The sequence below is a fragment of the Aethina tumida genome, chromosome 1 (genome assembly GCF_024364675.1).
Source record: "Aethina tumida isolate Nest 87 chromosome 1, icAetTumi1.1, whole genome shotgun sequence".
NCBI lineage: Eukaryota > Metazoa > Arthropoda > Insecta > Coleoptera > Nitidulidae > Aethina > Aethina tumida.
Genome location: NC_065435.1, coordinates 49550329 through 49568070, shown reverse-complemented (window position 1 = coordinate 49568070; position 17742 = coordinate 49550329). Strand labels below are relative to the sequence as shown.

General features: G+C 33.4%; 2 protein-coding genes across 5 annotated transcripts in view; both read right to left on the bottom strand.

Moving 5' to 3' along the window:
• Positions 1 to 17742, bottom strand: part of LOC109595822 (neogenin) — an 89225-nt gene that overhangs the window by 53163 nt on the left and 18320 nt on the right. The window lies entirely within an intron of this gene.
• LOC109595831 (uncharacterized) lies at positions 3798 to 5052 on the bottom strand. 2 transcript variants are annotated; one of them, XM_020011261.2, is made up of 2 exons: positions 4821 to 5052; positions 3798 to 4759 (listed from the first exon to the last, which is right to left on the bottom strand). In XM_020011261.2, the coding sequence occupies exons 1-2, from the start codon at positions 4959 to 4961 to the stop codon at positions 3902 to 3904; spliced, it is 999 nt and encodes a 332-aa protein (XP_019866820.2). In that variant the 5' UTR covers positions 4962 to 5052; the 3' UTR covers positions 3798 to 3901. The 2 variants fall into 2 exon arrangements, with proteins under 2 accessions (XP_019866820.2, XP_019866827.2); XM_020011268.2 differs by having other exon boundaries at positions 3798 to 4756.

The following is a 17742-nucleotide window of genomic DNA, read 5'->3' as shown; positions in this document are numbered from 1 at the left end:
ACTTTCCGAACCGAAATCTCACTTCGGAGAAAAATAGTTTAGTCCGAAAAGCCACAGTTTTCCACAGGGATAATCCGACCGAAGCGGAAGTAATATTGAACAGTAAATACTGAACGAGGGACGTTACTATTTTTTCGTGATTGTAAATGTTCGAAGATTTTAGCCACATTTTTTTATTTAGTATTTTAACTGGATTTATTATATTAATGTCAGCAAATATACATATTACATTGGATCTGTTGATAATCATATTGATATTTAATATAATTATCCTAATTATATCTTGATAATTATGTTATTTGTTGATCAAGATCATGGGCGGAGTTGTTAGACTGAACTCAGACAGTTTATTATTAAAAAATACATAAATTAACAAAACTAAAAATATAGTTGCAAATATATATTTATTAAAAACATCTATAATATTTTTATAAAATGGGAAAAATAATATTCTAAATTACACTGATACATTTTCCTTAGAATTTTTTCTTATTTTTTATTAGTAATCCGTTTCTAAGTTTGTTCTTGTTTGTAAACCATTGAGAAAACTTGGAGAGGTCCTGTTATTCGTCACAAAAAAACTTTTTCTATATTATTATTTGCTTTCTATATTATTATATTAATTATTTTAGTTCATAATCTTGTTTTCGTTGATTTTTTTTCAATAATAATTTGTTTTTTATTAATAATATTGATTAAAATTTGTATAAGGGAATTATTATTAATTATTATTTTTTAGTGAGCCTTTTTTAACACTTTAATATGAATTTATAATTAAGAGAATTCTTAAATCACGCACTGGTAGAATATAAACAATTTTTATAATATCCATAGAACTCACTTTCTCTCTCTCTCTTTCTTATCAATATTTTAAATTATTCTTAATTAAAGTTGATTTTTAAATAAACTGTTGTGAGAATGGCAACACTGTGTATTCACAATTATTTTTAACTATTAAAACAAAGTGAGAATGGAAACCTCGAAACCAACAATAATATATATTTTCTAAACATAAATAATACATAAACTTACAAGAATTCTATTAATAAATCGAAAAACGTGAACAAAACTCAAATCTAATAACACATTTATTATAAGAAATATATAAACATAAAAAAGGATATAGTTATAAATGTAACATTTTCGTTAAAAAAATTAAATTACACTAATACGAGTTTTCAGAAAAATAATTATAATTTGTAATATACTTTGAGAGTTATTTAAAATATTACATTAGAACAAATAGAACTTAATTAGACCAACTCCATGTATATGAAATTTGCCCAAACATTTGAAGAAGCAATTCAATGAAGAATTTATTTTTTCAAAAAATACTCTATTAACATTTTTTCTTTTGGTACACCTCAAAGGGATGATAGAGAAAACAACAGAACAGCATTTTTTCTTAACTCTATTTTGAGTTCTTATTCACTCAAATCGAGTTGAGTTGCAACTTAGACCAACTGTATATTCCCCATTATTTATAACATCAACAAGGCAAGGAGAAAATAGAAATCTCGACATTAACAATAAGATATATTTTCTAAACATAAATATAAAACGTATGGAAATATTTTTAAATAATATACGTTTTCAAACAAAAAAGAAATCTTTTACTATTAAACAATATTAACCATCTGAAACCAATTGTAAGAACATATTTTAATTTAAAACAAAGAGAAAATGTAAATCTGGAAATAAACAATAAGGTATTTAATTGTAAACGTGAATGTAAAACTTAATATCGTAACTTGGGAATGGGAATTAATTTAAAAAAAAAACCTCAGGAACAAACGTCGCACGATCAGACCATTAAACAACCAGACAAATTAAACATAAACTGGTAACTCGATGAACGCAATGTGCGAACAATACGTCGTCCCGACATCCGAATCTGTTTTCACAGTTCCGCAGCCTCCTCCAACGTTATAATTTCCTCCGGGGCGAATACCTGACGTTGCGTCTATATTAAATTTTGGAGCGAGTCTCCCGTATTACGTTACGGCCTCGGATGCATTCCTCCAGAAATATTACACCGAATACGAATTCCGCTGAAATAAACTCGAACCCGGGCGCAGATTTGCATTGTATCAGCAGCGACCGGATCCTGGCTGCAACAACCCGTCCAATTTGGACGCAAATCCCGCGACGTCGAGCAGCACGGCATCCAATTCATTGTTAGTCGACGGAGTGTGTCGCGCGAAATATTCGTTATTTTACTTATGGATTCAATCAAATAATCGTGCCCGGTTCCCGGAGCCGTTCAACGCATCCATAAAAATTAAACGCGCGAGGCCTATAAAGCCGCAGGTCGTGAAAACACTGAAATTTGTTTCCACGTCCCTCCGGTGATAATAAAGTCGTCATTTCAGCAACGCCTTTGACACGAATCCTCCTCGAAATAGCGACAAGCTACGAAATTAAATAAATGCGCGAGTTTAACTGTCGAGTAAGGTTGTTTAAACCTATCAACGGGTTCGTCGTGGACGCGACGAAACTTTAAGACTGTTACTAAATCTGTAAGTTTATTATTCCTGTTTTATGAGGGGCTTACGGAAACGATTTTCGGTTGCGTAATTCTGTACGTGATTTTTGTTGAAAGAGTTTCGAATTTTGATACGATAATGGACAACGACTTTCACGAAAACTCGAAGGGGGAGGGGGTGGCGAAAGTTTTATAGAGGCACAACCATGGAATAAATTTAAAAATTTATAAGAATTTCCTTCTGTTAACGGTGAAAAAGACTTTTAAGTATTTAGTTTAGTAAATTAGGTTTGAATTTTTATTTCCTTAACCGGTTTTCAGTTGAACATAAAATATTGTAATTTCCTTATACGAATCGTAAAAAGATCGCTTGGATTTTTATTATTTCCTTATAAGTTCAAGAAAAGTATGTTAATTAGCGTAATTTGCATAGGATATCATAGTATTTATTTAAATTAGTTCGCAATAATCAACAATTAATTATACTGTAATGAAATGAGAAACGTTTAATTGATTTTAATCAATCGATAATTTCAAACTGTTTATTCTATCTGGATTAATATAATCTTGGCGTGGAACATAAAAACCAGATATTAATTCTGAAATGTATGACATTAACTTCAATAATATATTGTTAAATCTGTCTCTTAACCTAAAAAAACATTCAGGAATTCAACTGCAGAAAACTGTAAGCCACATGAGTAGTCAGTGATAACCCTAAATTAGTGACCCCCCTCCCACTTCTTCTTGACAAATTGTTTGAAACTGACCCGACTAAATGTCAGTAAAACAACGTGTCCCCAAAACAGTCTGTTCCAGGAACAGCCTTCCTCATTCGTGACCAAACTAATATTACGGACAATTAATGGCCGAACAAAAGGCAAAACAGAGAGATAAGGTCTCCAGTCTCGTGTGTTATGAAAGATGTCCCGTAACAATCCATCAGCCTTTAAAACCGAGAAATGCGGTAATATCTGAGGGCCCACGAATGAAAGCGACACTGCGGCCGGGCCCATTTATCCAACGGCCACATCATCCCATTCAGCGTGTTCATATATAAAAGGGGAATATATCTGCAGGACCAGATAGAAAAGAAAACGTGGTCGGCATCCGTTATTGGCTCCGAAAGACGTAATTCATTTATGCGGCCGGTTTGTTAGGGCTTATGAATTTACCTTTTTGTGTGTTCCCAAGTTATTCAATCAATCGATTTCCCTTTCCTAACTCATATCGGAAGTTAATTTTTTGTAATTTGTGGTTTCGGGACTATTAAATACATGAATCGCATTGGTATACAATAAAAAACAAGGCATTAAAGAAAATACATTTAATTTAGTAAACACATAGACGTTATCACAACAAATAACCGAAAAAATATAACGTTAGATCTTCTTGAATTGAACATTTCTCTGTAGATCAATTTGAACGTTTAGAGCACTGCATTTTGTGTTGAGAATTTTTTAGTGGGGAGAACATCGTTGAGCCCACCTGATGTCTTTTAAATAGGACTTCGACCTTCTTGCTCTTTTTGGGTTTGGCAATCATTGCATTTACAGGAATCTGTTTGGTAATAAATAATGTCGAATTTCCAAGCTTGTATCTGAGCTGCCCATTCTCAAACAGCAAATCGTGCCTTGAGCTAGTTGCCCTACGATTTTTTTGTTTTTTAGACGATTTTCTCTGTAAATCACGGTGCACGGAATACTTAATAGTATGTCTCTTTCCTTTGGCAAATTTAAAGTTGGAATCTTTCTCAACTGGCTTGTAAAGATTATTTCCCAACCTGTCGGTTTTCTTGCTAGAAGACACTTTGTCTTTTAGCGTATTAAATTTGCTGACAAAGTAATTGGGTGCGAGCTTCAATCCGGTTTGACTGCTTCCGATGTGTATGTCATGTTTCGAAAACATGTCCTGACTTTTCCGCGATTTTTTCAGAGATACCATTTTTCTCATGGAACGTTTCCCTCTAACGTCATCTTCAAGGTTAGTTTGAGAGAATTCGTTAGAATTGGAAAAGACTCCACCATTTTTTTTGAAGTTTGATGACACTTTTTCTACTAGTAAATTGAATTTACTCAATAAGAATTTCGATCCAACTTTATGTCTTGTATCTTTGTTCCCAAATTGAAAATCATGCACGGAGTTGTCCGCCTTACTGAAAGATTCTTTTACCTTTTCGCCCCGTGTCAATGACATTTTGATGTTTTCGGGCGGAATGAAGTTCGTCAATCCACTCCAATCCGGGTACTCGTCGTGAATTGAACGTCTGACCTGCTGAGAATCGGGAGGATGGTTAGTTTCTGTACCGGGAGGTACTTTCAACCCCGATACTTACCGACTGCCGGGGTTGTCTGTCATTGCGTGGAGTTCGATCAACGGTCGGATGATCAATGTGTCCGCCGTAGAAGCGTCTACAGTGTCCGGCGAACTTGTGCCACGCCAAGGGCAGATCGGGAAACTTTAAATACGCCGGCATGGCTCAGAATAAAACTGACATCGTACGGGAATTTTGAAAAAGTGACAAACATCAACGTGAAACCGTGACAAATTGTCTAATGATGTAAATTCAAATAAACGTCGCTTGCTTGATTAAAGACGTTGACATTGATTCCATTGGATAAATAAAATGATAGGAGGTTAATGTCTCTCAATGCATTAATTCAATGTGGCCAAATAACCGATAATCAGTCTCTCGAGTGTACGAGTTCATAAACCGCATTGCCAATAATCAACTTTGTTTATTCGCCCCGAAGGAATTCGACGCGGTGAATAAACGAATCGACATTGACGTGATGGAGTTCGGCCATTCCTAATTGTTTTCTCCCCTCATAAATTCGATAATGTAGCAATCAAGGCGGAAAAATCACAACTAAAGCTTAAACAATTCGGTAAATTAATGATGAAACAATCTAGTAAATTAATATCTATGGTGTAACGGATTTCAGATGACAGATGAAACTGTTGCCGGAGGTCATATGGGATGAGTGCTCACAAAGGAAATATGACAAATGTGAATGATTTAGCGAAATTAATTTTATAAAAAGGAATTTCATATTGCAGGGCGTGCCTGAATACATCAACCGTATGCTTACGACCGAATATTTGGTTCCAAATATGTAGGAATTCTATATTTAGACATCGGTAAATTAAATTAATTTCATTACGTTATATTATTAAATTACATGATTTGTGTGAGTAAAATATATAAACGTAGGTAACTAGATTAATTGTGCAAATTTAATTAATTTATCCTCAAATCTTATCGTATATTATGGTTGAACATTAACACAAGTAATTAGATAAACTCACATATTGCATATTTAAACCAATATTAATTGAATTCGCATTTTATCTGTATCTGTAATATGGAAATATCAAGTTTATTAGATTTCAGAAAACCAATTTGGAAAACCATTCGAAAATCGATTTCCTGGGCAAAGAAATTTACATGATTGAATTGAATTAGTCCTTGGAAATCTGTGTCGTCCTGTAAGAAAGTTGTTATAAATTGTGAACTTTATTAAACGGAAGATATTGGATTTTGTAATATTATTGGCGTAACTTTATTAAAGCACTTTTTTGCGTTACGGATAGGTTTTATTTCAATTCACAATCCACATTCTTCTTTCCTGCATCTGCATAATGCGTGGGACACAATATAAATTGATAATTAATGTGACAAGTAACCTTGATAAGTAAGATAAGTATAAAAAACCAAACGACTCTTGCCCCATAAATTACTGCTGCAATCTCTGTTTTATGTGCTGTAATTGTCCTGCAAAAATCGTTTAATCGATAGCATAACTCTTTCAAATTACAAATTGGTGGGCGAATTTATTGAATCATTTAATGTGTCAGCAGTTAAAAACAATAAATTTCGCACATAGCCAGTGATATGCACTGATTACGGAAATTAAAACCTGTTTCTGCGAGATTTTATAATTGTTTATTGTTATTTTTGAATAATTAAATGTGAATTATTATTCAGCTGCCTTCTATGTAAAATATAATTATGTACAACATCTGTAATTGGATACCACCACAAAATAAAAAACACACTATGCACGACAACTTTTAAAACTACGTCTATAAAACGTTGCCAAAAGTACATGAAACAGTTCAACAAAATTTGACGGAAAAGTGTTGGTAGTTAAGGCATTCAACAAACGATCCCCAAAAGGATTTTGCGAGTTTAGCTCGCGTTTTCGAGCAATTAATTTTTTAATTGGGTGATAAATTTTAGAGTAAAATCTGCAGTTTTCGTCCAACTTTAACGAACACAAATTCGTTTAGGACATTTTCAAATACAGTATGTTTTTTCTTTGTTACAATTTTTATCAAAAATTCTGCTACATAAAGTCAGGAGGCATTAAAATAAAACTTAAACTACAGGATGTTTCTCAAATAGTGGATAAACTCTTCTTAACGATATAGCCAGTGTTAATTTGAGTGTAAAATTTTAATAACAAAATACAGTGAAAAAAATGTTTAACCCCCAAAAAGGCTATTAAAAATAATTTGGGAAAATGACTTAAAAAATCTTTAATGTTAATAACATTATTTCTATTAATATTTATCTGAAATTTTATTGTAATTAAACAAGGAAGATATTTGAATTGTTAAATAATAATGTATAAGAAGTAATAGGCCAAAAAACATTGTGGCAATACTGTGACTATTTACATACGTGATTTTTAGGTTTAACAACCGAGTCGCAGGGGTGTAAAATAGACCTAGACAGTAGACATACCTAAAACAAATAAAAAAATATATAAATTTATTTAAATAACACTATCAAAATTATATACTGACAAAATTAGTAGACTCTTAATTTAATGGTAGTAATTGTGTGGTTTAATATTAATTAATTAGTAAATTAAATAGTTTTTTCAAGAGTTTATGTGTTTGGTCGATGTCAGTAATGTGGCAAGTTTATTTAGATTTTGGTATTAAGATTTTCTACACAAAACATCTAAAAAAAGAATTTTGGATAAAAATGTTGAACTCCTCGTATATATAAACCCCCATAATTTATTTTAGTTTATTAAATGCGACGAAAACTCCACTAAAATATTTCATGTTACGTTGAACCGTGCAATTAATTAATTCCAATCTTGAATCTAACCAAAATAAAAATGTGCTGCAGTAATATTAACGCAGAAAAAGCAACGAGCTACGTGATTAAAAATCTAAACACTCGAATTATGCAAGTCCCATATCCAACCCGTACAATAAATTCCACTAATTAAAAAAAAATCGCATTTAATCCAATTCCGACACGAACACGCAACATGCCTGGGCCGAACGACGCGAAAAAAAAAATGGAGACATTCCTCAAGCACAACGTGTGCGAACAATAAATTATTAGAAGAACTGAACCCCATTCGTCAACGGGCACCCCGACACACACAATCGTCGCCCGTCGTCGCTTTTTTCCAGTTACTAATTAAGAGTGGCTGCGAATAGAAGTGAGGCGACTAAATCCATCATTTTTGTGAGTTGAATCTGACTTGTGCCAGGTCACTTTTCCCAGGTGCACCGTTGCGGACCTTGTGGACGATGGAACAGTTGCAGATATGATGGTGGTGGGCGCGCGTCCGCAACAATGGCGAGGTGGGACAGCACGGTTGCAGGGTGCCCATTGTTGCACTTTTGTCTACGCGGAAGATGGGCGAGGCAGGAGGCACGAGATATTTATTGTTGTCGCAATGGGTTAGATTAAATTTTCGTCCATTGTGCGAGAGATGTGAACTTTTGTGTCGGACCTATGGGCACAATGGAACAAGCGCCGGGATAACTGCTACAATGGATACAGTTGGCTTTAATAAAGCACGCTTTGGAGAGCAAAAGCTGATTAAGAGAATTGATTTTGTGTGCATTGATAACGGAGAAATGAACGACTGACCTGGCAAGACCGTATTCAAAAGTGCCGGATTTAAACGAATTTGGAAGAAAAATATATGGTGGCAGTTCAAAAATTACGAAAAATAAAACAAGATTTGACCGATGTGGCAGCGACTTGTTATTAAACATTTGTTGCTGATCGTCTGCATGATCAGCATCTTCCAAACAGTTGGTCTTCTGTTTAACATCGTAAAATCAAGTTGGTTGGTTAGTTCTTGTCATGAATCACATTTTGTATTGAAAGCGTTTCACACTTTTTTCACATTCAGTAAGAGAGAAACTATTTTTATACAATTATTTCTAAAAACCAAAAAAAAAACGTACGCGACAAAATTGAAGTGACGAGTATTTTTCAGTCACAATGCCTGTGGTCAACATTTGTGGCGGATTTAAAAAATAAAATTATTGTGGCCTATAATTCAGGAAGATCTCAGAAAGTTATAACAACAAAGATGTCTTTCAAAAAAGAATCAAAAAGCAAGACTTCTTTTCGCTCAAGGGTATAAGAACTGGACAGCAAAAAAATTATTGGAAATTTAATGAAACAAAAATCTTGTAAGTCTTGTAAGCATATATTGTTTTGCATTTAAACAAAAAGAAAGTCGCTCTAATTTTGTCCGATACTGTATATCTATGTAGAGGCATTTTTATTTTTAGAGAATAAATTGACTTTTTCCTGATATCGATTCATTTAAAATGTGTGGATTGATTCTTCCTTTTACTGTAATGTAGAAAAAATACCAAAAAAATACTTAGAGTAATTTTTCAACAATTTTTTACATTTTTTTTTATTTATAATTAGGTTTATTTGAAATTAAATAATCTAGTTAAACGTTACAAAACAAAACGTTTTTACCAATACTGCTTCAACTTCATGAAAAAATAAAATTGACTGCTCACTTTTTTGCAAAATATATGTTGACAAATCAAATTGTTTTTAGTTCTACAATGTTAAAAGGCAATTAAAAAATGAGCATACTGTAATATCATTCTAGCCACAACAATAACGACATTTATTAAACGGCATAGTAATTATAGTTGTAAAATGAAAAACAATTAAACAACATAAAGCGCAATTCATAAAACAATAAAAAAACAGCCTGTTAAAACTGTTAAAAGTTTAATAAATACCGATCTCGACTTTTTCCCTCGTCCCCTGCGACATAAAAGACCGTCATCTGTAGCGTACTGCGTTATTCCTTGACAAATTTCCTTTTAATAACTGTTCTTGTTGAAGCCAACGTTTTGCCGGCTTTTTTGCCAGAACGAAAAACTGACAAGCCATTTCCGTTGATGGAGCTTTATTTCCTTTATTAAGGAATGCTCCATCCCAAGGATTCACGTTTATCTTTTATATCTTTATAGTTGTGTCTTGTTCTGTTAAGCCGAGTCATTGTCATTTATTCTTTGGTAAATAATTAAATTACGTATTTCTACCGGGCCCTTTAAAATAGCTTTTTGTCCCATCAAATTAAATGTGCACATTAAAATTCAGGCGCTGTCATTCGCAGAGCCGCGACGAATGAAAAGCATACATGTGTTAAATAGGCCGACGTGTGCTGTCGATGCTATGCAAAATATTTTCAATATCGCGAATTCATGTTCGGAATGATTGAATGCCCTAAATGTTAAGTGAATGCGGAAAGTAGTGCAATCAATTTCAGCGAACCGTTTGATGTGGGAAATGGAAAGCTCTCTCGACCGGCTGAAGGATTCCTGAAATTAATGTTTACACCACTACATTTTCATTATTGCGAGAAGCCGTCGGAACAAACTAAATTGACGGGGTAAATAAACGGGGTAATAATTGAACCGATAAATTTTTTAGTGGAATTCAAGGATTTTCAAGTATTTCGATGAGCTACGGTTTTTATGGTGCTTTTACTGGGCTGGTTCTCGAAAACTCTCGATTGATATAAGCAGATATCGATACTGGGTCTCGATTATTTGCCTTTGATAAAACGTTTCAAAGTGCATTTGCTGAATGTTTGTATTAATTTTGTTACATTCATGCTAATGCAGGATGTCGATTACATTAACGACCTCTGATTCATATTCTAGTAATACATTAGTATCTACGAATTTCCGCTTTGAATGATTAAGTCACTCCAATAGATGTATCCTTTGGGCTTCATAAATAATGATTAGAAAATAAATAACATCACCAACGGAACACTTCAACCCGATCATTTTCCCTTTTCCCTACACTCAACAGCTGGCTCTAATTTAATTCGGTATAAAAGGAAAAAAGTCGTGAGAAACTGTTCATGATCTTGTAACGTGCTGCGGTGGTAGCTGCTCCCGCTATTGAATATGTGATGTATATTAATGTGTTAAGTATGTAAAATTAAACTGAATGGATTAAGGTAGTTGGAAACTATCATGTCTGGCGTGTCTTACTAAGTGGAACAAGTACCCCATCCATTAATCTCCTTAGATACATGATTTGTCGGTGCGGTTCAAGAGCACACAAATAAATTCTACCTAGTGAACATAACTCCTCCACATGATAGGATTTTTGATCTGTTTAGCAATAAACCAGACCCAGATAAGGTAACGAAATCCCTTTCGGGGACTTCAAATAAGCCAATCTTCCTCAATACGTTTATGGAAGAGCAAATTGAAATTTATAGGTCAAGCAGGGGAATTCTATTACATGGGGATAACACGATTTATATACAGTGAATCGTGCAGGTAAGAATTTTTCGAGCGGGTCCCTGATGTTATCGGCTCGGGTGCTTCTTAAACGACGCACACAAACCCCAAAATGTTCACCAACAAAAAACCTATTTATAAAATTGTAAAGCGTCAGTTCAAAATATTTCTATTCGTCGGGCCACTTGAACCACCACCATGCATAAACAAATGGCACTATAAAATATCCGGCACATCTGGACTTGAGGAATTCTATATTTTTACGGGGGGCCGACGGGTAAATATTTACCCAAGTATTGGCAATTCTATCTGACAAATCGTGTTTTATGGCATAAATAGAAACCGGCAAATTTCCCATTTTCAGGTGGTGGTAGTGAGGAGGCGAAATTGGCACTAGTTTTGAAACATAAAAGTGGCTAATGAGTTGCCATAAAATCAACACTATACTGTAAAACAAACGTGAAAATTCAGTATGCCGCCATTTTATAAAATTACAGCCTACAGTCTTACCAGTTAGTGTTATCATACATGAATATAAACATTTATTGTGCATTCAAAATAAATGTGAAATTATACACATTAAAACACAAGAGCATATAATCAACTAAATGACGATCATAAAATTAATTTCACAATAAATTTATGTCCAGTTTAGGTTACGTTAATAAAATTAAATGATACCTAAATGTACATACTTTGCCATTCCACCGCAAATAAACATTTTAGGTAATTCAATATCTAAACAGGTTTTTAATTAACATAACGCGAGATGAATTAGAATATTAATTGAATTGTGCTTATCGCATTTCTCAACGTGCCTCATTGCAGCCAATATTCACGAAGCAAACTTCGCGTCCAAATTTTATTTCGGGAAATGCCTGAACTTTCACATTAGCCAGACTGATTCGACAATATTAGTTAATTGCGTCCATTTGTACGTAAAGTTGCGACATTAAACCCAGAATTCATCAGTGGAATCGCACTTCACAATGGTCTTAATTAAACTATCAAACCGGCGAAATTTAAAGCGCCCAGGCTCCGTAACTTAAATCAGTTTGAATTAGTTCCACAATAAGTGCTAACGTAAATAAGTTTGGCTTGCTTCATTAAGCTTGAAATATCCTGAACGCATTCGAGTTAATTAATAGTTGAATCAACATCTTAAATTTTCGATAATTGAATAATATCGAACGTGCACGAGATAAATCAAATCGGGGCTTTACAGAAAAAATATAATAACAGGGTTATTAAAATATTTTGGGGAGTATCACTTTCTTTATCCCGAATCTTCGGGTTTCATTATGACTTTTTATCTCCCCATAAAAACTTATGAAACTGGAAATTGTGTAAGTATGATGGGGAAATGAATGCAAACTTTATAGTCTATTAACTTTATTGCCATTAATCTTAATCCACAGTACCTTCGCCGCGAAGCTACTTTGTGACGGTCACATTAATTTTCAGTAGACTCAGCTTTGCATTTTAATTGCGACACTCAAAAAATGAATTAAAACGGGAACCGTATCGTAAACACATTTGTCAAACTTCGATTGCGTTAAATCTCGGAGTATATTTGAAGATTCAGCTGAATTAAACCTCGTTTACTACGTATAATAAGTGCAAGAACTTGATTTAAAGTTCACATTTACCGGGAATCTATCGCGGGTATATCGTGTGTAAACTCACTTCAGTCGCTTTCGCGTATTACCATAAAAGTCACATAAAAAGAATCCTCTAAATTAGGGCTCCCCGGAATCGTACTCGAATAATTGAATGAATGAATGGCTCCGAATATCTGGAGGATTTTCGGGATATACTTTTGTTCCTTTTGTTGTCTTGTTTTTTTTTTAAAAAAAATATGCACAGCACAGAAGTGTTTATGTGTTGGATTTTGAATAAATTAATTCCAAAGGGCATTCCGTCGAAAGCCAGCGAGAATAGTACATCAAATTGATTTTTATGAGTGGAATTTCTATTTCAGTCCCGGCACGTATTACGTACTCAATCATCTTAATTGAATCTAAATGCAATTTTTCATTTAACTGCTAATTAAATTGACTCCATTTGATTAATTGAGTGAATTGAATTCAATTAAAGAAGTCTTTCTTTTGTTACTGGACGTTTTAAAAGAACTTCATTATTTTCTTTGTGGTGATTTCACCTCGCTTCCTTGAAAGGATTGAAAAAATATGCCTGTTGAATTCCGACGATAAATCCCATCCAAAAGAGACGATAATAACAATAATCTCGAAGAATTTAAACATTCGTACCGATTATAAAAATGTCTTGCAGTCCTTCCACATCCGTGCAGATCCAGCACTCAACCGTCAGATAAACATCTTGATTACCCTACTGACGTTAATGTGTGCCAATATAAAAAACCTAGAAGTTACTTGCGCAGATTGCGCTAGATTGTGCGGCTTCAAAAGATAAAATTAAATTGGCAGTAAAGTTTCCAATTTTGGCCATTGCTTGACATCAGACAAACAAGCTCCTCGAAAATAACCATCGATTGGAAGACGACGCTTTTTACGCTTGCCAACTTTATTGGCCAGGCGAATTAAATTAAGGTAAACGTAATCGCCCTGTTGAATTTATGTAACTCCTTTTATTAACAGGACTGCGGCCGCAAATTATATCGCCGTCAGTTAAACGGGAATGATTGACCAATAAAATTACGCGATCATCGGGAAAGTTTATTGGTCCGTGCCACGTTATGCTGACGTTTACAGTTGTTTTTATTAAGACCGGGGAAATTCTCCAAATGAAAATTAACCATTTTGGCCGTTATTAACTTGCACCGCTGGCGGTGCTTTGCAGACTGTCACAAGCTTGTGGATTATATCGATGCATTATACAAACTTTCCCGGAGTTTATTACCAAAATGAATGATGTGGCAGCTAATCCTGAAGTAATTGAAAATGTGTCAGAGAACTTGAGAAAAATAAACAAGAGTCGTGTACAGTTGGGGTGATAAAACGGCAATCTTCTCGTTATTGTTGCGGCACCATAAATCTTCCGATATATTATATCATTTCTAGATATTTGTTTTAACACTTGAAATTTACATTGCAACAGGAATAATTGCCCGTTATGACAATCGGTGTGATATACGGCCACAATACATCAAATAGTTGTCCCATGAAACGGTCACGAATTAAATAATAATCTTTGGTGTTTCAATAATTATCGGGCACATTTACATAAAACACAATAAACTATTGCTCTTAACAGGAATGTGAATGTCATCGGCAGCGAACACAATAAATACCCGCTCATTTCTAATGGGAAAACTTTAAATCAGATTCTCCACTTGTGTAATGCTAAAGCTATTACAAACATCCAGCCACGATTTATGTTGCACCTCAAGCTATTTAATATTTACTTTGTCACATTTTACTTTTACTCTACACGTTAAATGTTTCGCAAAAACAGTTTATTGTACCATTTAAGTTGCTTTAAAATCAGACTATTTATAATCAATATCCAATAATTTCCGTTTTTGTACCGGTAAAGAAAAAGTAAGTTAAATAATTCTTTAACTTAATTTATTACAAAATATCTTATTAATAAAAAAAAAATATCATAATTAACATAAATAATATACTATAGACAAACAATGATAACTTTCTTAATAGTTAACAATATAAAAGATATCTTAGAAACAAATTACTAATAAGAAATGAAAGTTTTTTATTATAAATATTATTATTAACGCTAAATTAGTTAGTGAACAAAAACTAGACATCCTAAGTACTGGTAGAACTTCATTACTCTGAGTTTACCATGGTTACTGAAAATTAAATTACTAAATCATGACTGTAGCTGAAGCACAGAGAAGATTTCTTTAAATATACAGTTGGTAGGTGTTCAATAGAACTACAATTTGCTCAAATCTCCTAAATACATTAAATAGGATAGTGTGAAATAGTGTTTTTTTATGTAGTTTGAGAAAACAGAATAAGATATCAATTTAAAAAAAAAAGATTAATTTATCCATATCCTCTTGAATTTTGTAACAAATTAAAGAGATTCTTTTCCTTTTCTTAAACGTGCTATATAAAATTCCCAAATTGCTGTTATGAGATAGAGAAAAACCGACTTAAAAGTTCAGAGCTTATTTTTTTTAAACATTGTTACTTTTATTATGTTATATCTCTGACCGTTTTTATATGATAATAACTATAGACAATCAGTCAAAATATATTGAATAAATTTAGTTTTGGAAATATTACTTAGGATCAGAGGACTTTCTTCAAATATTTTCCAGTTTATAATTCGATAAATGTTTAGAAATGTACATTAATTTTTAATTTTTTGTATATTAGTAATATTTATTTCATTTGAATGTTTAGTTTATAAAAATGCACTTTCTGGAGGTTTTCTTAAGAAAAAATTCCTCATCGACTTTGATATAGTTACTAATTGTTAATTATCAGTGATAATTTTCAGTTATAACTACAAAAATATCTTGCTAAAAACCCTAAACATCAATAGATATTTAACTTTGTGATTTAATGTATACTTTCAACTCAAATGCCGCTTAATATTCCCCACAATTGAGGCACTAAAAACGGTAAACGAAAATTATAACTGCAGTAAAAGACAAAGCTGTCGTTTAATAACAGAATACTTAATACATGATGCCCAATAAAACAATCTTCCGTCTATTTGCACGATAGTGAAATAATGATGAACACAGTCAGTAATATCGGTTGTAATTCTATATCATTAGCCGTCTAAAGCATGTAAATGAAAAAGTTCTCCTTTTTCTTCCTCCTCGCCTTGAAATAAAATAAGCCGCTTCACGTTACATTTGTTTTCATTGTCTTCCCTCCGAAAACCCAATCGCTTTTGTGCATAGTTCGGATATTAAAAAAGTTTACTCGTTTCGAAAATGAATAAAAATGGCCAATAAATTGTTACTCGTGGAAAAATTCATTTTCATAAAAGCCGAACCAGATTAGAGCCTTGAAAACCTTTTACTCGGCGGAATTGATTTTTCACCGGTTACGACACGTACGAAAAAAAAAACAGTAAGCGCAAGATTTATGCAGTTCACAACCATCCTCGAGTTCTCTTCGGCGGGGGTAAATCTTCACCTAGTTTGATATAGAACACTCCCGGGCGGTTCCGATAAAATTGAATTTAAAAAGCGCTCCCGCTAATAAAAACTCGAAGTGGGCAATATAATTTTTCGACGGGAGGGAAAAGTGTACGCGAGCCCTCGGATACATTGTTCAATGACCTGGAGCCGCTTCAGTTCGCAAACTTGGCACCGAGATAATCCGAGTCTCTATTTCGGGACACTCTCGAATGGATAGTAAAGGTAAATACAGCCGTAAAATGCAGAACATCGTTTCCTGATGACAGTCACTTCGGAACGCACCGTTTTCCCCGTTATAAATTCAAAAAGTGATTTATCCCCCCGGCAAATTCACTTATGCCCCGTTTGATGTGTTTCTGCGCCGTGTGATCCGTCCTTAAACGGGACTAGCTTCAACCGGACTTAAATTAAATTCCGTATATATATATATATATATATATATATATATATATATATATATATATATATATATATAAACTCCGATTGAAAGGAACGAATTTATCGGTTGGGATGAGGCCAATGCTGTTTACTTTGTTGTGACGCCTAATAACGATTTGTTGAACAAATTTACTCGTCAAATTAGCAATTTAGTTTCGAATCCCGAAATAAAATTTCGTTTGGCCAGTTCAATCTATCATTTCATTAATCAATCGGATCGATTACGAAAACAATTTGCAGTGATTTATCTCGCTGTAATTTCAATCAGGCTCTAATGACTTTTTAAATAATTCATTGATGCATGTCTGTTGTCCAACAGTACGTACGTTTCGGGCCCAGCTTTAAAATTGCCACTTTCGCGTTAATATTTTACACACGACTTTGTTGCTAATAACGGAGCATTAAACGGGTGATATTAATAGATCATGTCGGATTAATCCTGTGGGAAAACAAAATAAAAGGTGGTCGTAATGTTGATTATGCTTTTACAACCGTTTGAGGCATGGTACTTCGTAAGAAAACGTATATAAAAGGCTTATGTACAGTGAATTTAATACGAACCGGGAAATTTTACGGCCCCGGTTTTCCCCAGACGACGATAATTTTATTGGAGGCGGTATGTATGTATCAGAAAGAGTCTTGCGATTAGGTACACTCACCTAAAATATACAACAGACTTTTTTTTTTACATATTTTAAACATTAACATACGTACGGAACTCATTTAATAAAACATATTTTTGTTAATTTTCCGCAGGCATTAAACGAGACAATTTAAACAAACAAATTAATTTATTTAACACAATAATTTGATAAATTGCCAAACGTTCCACAATAAATTATCAATAAAACATAACCCTTAATCAAAATGATTTGTGGTATTAAAAGATGTGAAATGAAAAATTGAATAAACCATAGATCATAACTTTAATTTTGCCAGACAATACGTTCCAGAAAGTGGAATAATTCCCTGTTTTGTTTTACGCCATAAATTTTCTCCGAGCTTTGAAATATATTTAGATAAAGTCGCGATTATATGGAGTAGTGAGCGCTGTAATGTTCAATGAACATGCACTTCATTTATTGCGATTTATCGACCTACACGAATTATTTTTAAAAGATTATGGCGTTCTTAAATGATAACCATAAATAAA

Bases quoted from the DNA above. Each gene is read 5' to 3' on its own strand.
- LOC109595831 (XM_020011261.2), bottom strand. From the start codon at position 4,961: ATGCCGGCGTATTTAAAGTTTCCCGATCTGCCCTTGGCGTGGCACAAG. The intron at 4,760-4,820 runs GTAAGTATCGGG...CCCGATTCTCAG, and splicing joins ACAGACAACCCCGGCAGTCG to CAGGTCAGACGTTCAATTCA.